General features: G+C 36.6%; 1 protein-coding gene across 1 annotated transcript; it reads right to left on the bottom strand.

The window, feature by feature from the left end:
- Positions 1 to 3953: 3953 nt before the first annotated feature.
- LOC107720949 (secretory phospholipase A2 receptor-like) lies at positions 3954 to 4853 on the bottom strand. The gene has a single exon (XM_016528786.1). The coding sequence runs from the start codon at positions 4692 to 4694 to the stop codon at positions 3954 to 3956; it is 741 nt and encodes a 246-aa protein (XP_016384272.1). The 5' UTR covers positions 4695 to 4853.
- Between the last annotated feature and the right edge of the window lie 989 nt (positions 4854 to 5842).

Here is a 5842-nt window from a genome sequence, read left to right as displayed (position 1 = left end):
TATATATATATATATATATATATGACTCCAACCTCCAAACAGAGTGTGTTGAATGCGGTTTTTGCCGTGTTAAGTGACATGCGTGACAGCAGCATTAGCTAATCTTCATCTAGGTCACTCTTTGGAATTGTGGGTAATGTGATTTGATGATTCACCCAAGCAGAAAAAAAAGCGTTGTTTTCAATTCGTTATGAAGCATAACATACAATGTTGGGAATGTGTATTTCCTGTCCTGTTTCCCGTGAGTGGTTTGGTGTGGTACTGACAGTGAATGTGGCTCACCGTGACTCACCCCGCTCGGATATGACATTGTGATGAGTGACACCGATGGCTGATCGACAGTGCTTTTATACGCACACTATCGGACTTGTTCGGTTTTACGCAGTAAAGCCTGCTGGGGCCTGATTGCTCTGAGAGGCAGTGGCCTGTAAACGCAGACGACCACAGGGAGGGTAGCTCCCGTGAAAGACAATCTGCCGTTCATCAGTTAGTCAGAGATGTGGGGTTCAGCTTGTTCACAAACATACGGCGGTGCTCTTTTGCTGTGACATCTGCAGCCGTTTATGATGAGTTGCAGCATTTACCCTTTAAAACGTTCTCACTGACAATTTGTTGCTTGTATTCTCTTCAGAAACCGATTGTTCTGTGATTTACAGTTAAACGTCTTTTTATAGACAAGAATAATATCGTTCTTAACTCCATGGGACATTTATTGCTGTATGTTGTCGAAGCCATGCAGGAAAACACAATTTCCTAACAGAGAGTTGAGATTAGCATAACCACATTAGCAGCTGTTGGTATATGCAGACATAGATATACATACATAGATGCCTCATTAGCAGCTGTTTCTATGGGCGGCTATATGTACGTTGTCCATCATTCTGGAATGGTCAAAGACTGTGAAATATATATATCTGCAAAAGACTTTGCTAAACTAACACAATACAACAAAACAAAGTCGTTAGCTAATGCGACATTAAAAAGTTACCACTTTATAATCCTGTATTATTGAGTTAATACATATTAAAAACACAAACCAACACATTCTTACCTGTGAGAGTTTATCCGAAGACTGACATGGAAGAGAAGAAATTGTTGAATAAAGTTGTTACTTTTGTTTTCTTTGCACACAAAAAGTATTCTCGTAGCTTCATAAAATGGAGTTGTTATGGTTGAACAACTGATGTCATATGGACTATTTTAATGAAGTTCTTACTACCTTTCTGGTCCTTGAATGTGTCATGTTGTGTTGCGGTCTATGCAGGGTCAGAAAGCTGTCAGATTTCATCAAAAATATCTTAATTTGTGTTCCGAAGATGAACGAAGGTTTTACGGGATTGGAACGACATGAGGTTATAATTAATGACCAAATTTTTATTTTTGGTTGAACTATCCCTTTAAATAACTTCATTTTCTTTGACTTAAACACCACAACCAAGCTAACTGCCTTTGAGATGAATGCTAATAGCTAGCTCTCTTCGGGTATTATCAACCTAACCAAATAACAGCTAGCTCTCTCAGATGTTATAAATGTATGTAACCAAAGTGACACCCTAGAGCAGGGATCCTCAAATCTGGCCCACGAGATCCACTTTCCTGCAGAGTTTAGCTCTAACCCTAATCAAACACACCTGAGCAAGCTAATCAGTGTCTTCAGGATCATTAGAAAATCACAGGTAGGTGAGTTTGATCAGGGTTGGAGCTAAACTCTGCAGCGCATTGGCCCTCCAGGGCAAGATTTGAGGAACCCTGGTATAAATCATAACCTTCTTCTGTATTCCTTGAAAATTGTGTTGACATTTGCGGATTGGCCTGAGTTAGCTACCACTGTAAGAATCCACCCGCCAGCCCTTGTTTGTTAGGTTCTGTGATCCAGGGTCACACCTGGCTGGAGATTGATAAACATTCTCACAGACCCCTAAAGGGAGACACACACCCTCCTCAACACAACACAATTCTACAAAAGTTTTAAATCTTTCTCATAATCTGACTACTTGTCGTAAATGGGCGAGGAGAGAGGTGTTGTTTGCTCTCTTTGAAGATTTCTTCTCCAGATAAGTTTTATTGTTTTATTGCATGGCGTCTGTTTTGTGTGAGTTCCTGAGTATTGGCTTCATGAAGAGTTAATTTCATAAGGAAATAATTTCACTCCTTTCACCACTTCATGTGAGTAAATGAACATTTATTTGACTAAATAATTATAAAGTATGGTGTGCCACAAGACTCAGTTTTATGTCCTATGTTGTTCTCGAGACAAGAAGTTCCCAGCCATGTTTCCGGGAGAACCCACAGCTGCGAGTATCTGCCATACACTGTTTGCATCCCTCCTATTTATTAGAAATAATTGTAACTATTATAATAATTTGACAAGAAATTATAATTAATACACTCAAATGATGGGTTATTTTTTTATTATTATTTTTACACAGGTGCTAGGTAGTTTTTGTGTAGCTGCTGGGTCAGATTTACTGACAATTGCTGCCATCTTAGCAACTTGATTGTTGCTTGATTTAGCAACTTTTCAGACCTCAGCTGCGTCCAAAAGAGTTAATTTCATAAGGAAATAATTTCACTCCTTTCACCACTTCATGTGAGTAAATGAACATTTATTTGACTAAATAATTATAAAGTATGGTGTGCCACAAGACTCAGTTTTATGTCCTATGTTGTTCTCGAGACAAGAAGTTCCCAGCCATGTTTCCGGGAGAACCCACAGCTGCGAGTATCTGCCATACACTGTTTGCATCCCTCCTATTTATTAGAAATAATTGTAACTATTATAATAATTTGACAAGAAATTAAAATTAATACACTCAAATGATGGGTTATTTTTTTATTATTATTTTTACACAGGTGCTAGGTAGTTTTTGTGTAGCTGCTGGGTCAGATTTACTGACAATTGCTGCCATCTTAGCAACTTGATTGTTGCTTGATTTAGCAACTTTTCAGACCTCAGCTGTGTCCAAAAGATTAAAAAAAAAAAAAAAACACATGCCTTTGGACGATGCATTCCAAGTTTGAAAAGCATCAAGGCATGTCCGAATTTAATGTTAGCTTCACTTCCTGTCTCCTGAGATATCTTTATCTGATCGATTTTTGAAGGCAGCACAGATGTATCCTTTGCTGTCTTTGATATCACACAGTCCTCTGCATTCAGTTAAAACAATTGAGGTAAATAAATAAATAAAAAAGGCTTCTGTAAGTTGCAGCTGATGGTCAGTTTGTGTGTGTGTAAATGTAATGTAGGGTTTTGACCAACTTTTTCAATTTTTGAGTTTCTTTCTCATCTACCTAAACATCACAATATTCCATGTAAAACTGCTTTGAATAATGGAATATTGTGTATATGTGTTATGTTTCGCATATAATAATATTTCAGTATTATAACATACAGTGTCATATTTTAATTGTTAAATGATGACCAGTTGATACTGATATCAGTGTTCATACTCTTTAATTAGAGTAAGAATAAAAAACTGTACCCTTAATTCTTACCATTTTTAATGTTGAAAATGTATTACAGTAATATTCTTCTTCTTCTTATTATTATTATTATTATTATTATTATTATTATTATATGTTGATACTCTTATAATGTATACAACTAAGCTATTCTACCTAATGTACATGTAGATTATGTTCTGGTCTATATTATATTCATTCCTTCTATTAGTCATGATCCAGATGTGTGCAGACTGCTTATGAGTGAAGTTTCTGTCGAGTGGAGATGAATTACTGTCTTGTTTCTGATGGACTCTATAATCAGGAGAAGATGAGAGGGTAAGTTTAGCATCAAACGCCAATTTGCACATAAACAGTTTTGTATGTTTGTTTTAAACACCAAATTCACAGTTAACACAAAGTCTGAACTGTTCTTAAGACAAGGGCATCTTAATTTAAGAAAACATTACCTTTTTTGCTTTTTCATGAATTGATTTGTTTCATTGTACTTTCTACTGACAAATAAAGCTGAGCTTCTCCTCACAGTTTCTGTGTGTCCAAAGCTTTGTTTGCTTTTCCAGGGCTCCACAACGAAGGTCTCTGGCAGGACACTGGGGCAGTCTCCTCTTATACCAGGCTGTGTTGTCAAGATCATCACCATTGACCCAGAACCAGTCCCCTGCTAGAAAGCGCAGACCAGTCCACACATATTCTGTTTCAGTCCTTGTGATTTCCGGTAAAGCAGAATACATCATGTTCATTGTGCTCAGACTTGCCAGATCATTATAATGAGTCCTGCAGTATTCCAGAGCTCCTTCCCAGGTCTCTTTCTGACGCACCAGGAGAAACTCTGATACGTTCATACAGAAGAAGGCATATTTAGCAGTGCATTCTGCATCATGTAGTTTCTTAAGGCCTTTGTGTATAAAAGCACAGTCATCAATTTTATCTGGTTGATCAGTATCCCAGCTAATTTGTGTTGCATTTTCACCTCCAGACCACTTCCAGACTCCTGATTCTGTGTAGAGTCCAACCCAGGCATCAGAAGGTGCATTAACTGCATTTTCCAAAAATTTCTGTTGCTCGTTGTCATTGGTAAAGGTGGAGAGGACATGAAAATAAGTTTTGCAGTAGTTATTTGCAGAATCCCATGTCTTCTCATCTTTCACAAAGAAATGTTGTTTAATGAGACCGGAGGAGAGTCGGCAGAGCTCCATGATTAGCAGCACAGCAAGTGTTGTCTTCATCTTCATTGAGTGAAGAGGTTCTCTCAGTTGATGACAGAATTGTACATGATGACACTGACTCTCTCTTACTTAAACTGATATACAGACAATGACAAATGAGTGTGATGGTGTGACCAATCACAGCACGCCTTTACAGACAGAGCAAACAAAACAGGTGCATTTAACCAGTCATAATATTTCTAAGAAAGAAACTGGGGACAGGCAAATATGGCATGAAACATGGATTTTACCTCAATGTACTTAAAACAAGTTAAACAATTCTTTCAAGATTTTTCACAATTTCATTGTGCTCAGTCAATTTACTTAATCCATTTGAGCTGTGATTACATAAGTGATTGTTGTTGCTGGTTAAAAGTAGCAAACATGGAAAAAGATGACAACTTTCCATCATGCTTTGCATGAAACTGGATAGGGAGAGTAAATGCTAAAATAAAGTGTTATTTTAAGCATAATTTTAGCAAGATGGAAAAAATGGGCAGACCTGTTCATGTTTAATGTTCTAAGTTAGTACTTAAATGAGTTTCTTTTATGAACCCACATGCTAACAAGAACACAGTTTGCCATAATGAAAACAACCACTGTGGAAATGCCTTGGCTGTAACAAGTATAATTTTCTGCCATCATCAAACATACAGTATGTGTAAAATGTTTTATTTGGCTTGCTAATGTGTTAAATCTTTACATCAAAATAACGTTATTTAAGTTAAGTTAAAATTATTTTCAAGTTAACTTAAGTTTGAGTGTGTGCTTCCCAGATTTGGTTCTCATCTAAACAATATACAAACACAGTTTGCTTTTTATTTGCTCTGCTATACCCCTTAAAAATGGCTACCAATTAACCAAGCATGGATGAAAACATCCATTGACTGGATTCAGTTCAAAAGGTGAAATGTTAGGTGTATATAGTTTTAAAGTAAATTTTACACACACAGCTACACAGAATAATAAAGAAATATTTATTTATTACTATCTTTGACCAAGTAAATGCAAACTCCACCAACTAACAGCCCAGTTGTAAGGAAAGAAAGAAAGAAAGAAAGAAAGAAAGAAAAATCTGTCTAAAGTCTAAAATCTGTCATAGTCATAAAGTTACTTTCACTTATGTCATCAGACCAAATGGATTGTTGTTTAGAAATGGAAATCAGAATTAGTAA

This window comes from Sinocyclocheilus rhinocerous, unplaced genomic scaffold (assembly GCF_001515625.1).
Source record: "Sinocyclocheilus rhinocerous isolate Xijiao unplaced genomic scaffold, SAMN03320098_v1.1 scaffold3225, whole genome shotgun sequence".
Classification (NCBI taxonomy): Eukaryota; Metazoa; Chordata; class Actinopteri; order Cypriniformes; family Cyprinidae; genus Sinocyclocheilus; species Sinocyclocheilus rhinocerous.
This window is presented reverse-complemented; position numbering and strand designations above follow the sequence as displayed.

What these genes read in the sequence shown, in the direction of transcription:
- LOC107720949 (XM_016528786.1), bottom strand. Translation starts at nt 4,694, where the DNA reads ATGAAGATGAAGACAACACTTGCTGTGCTGCTAATCATGGAGCTCTGC.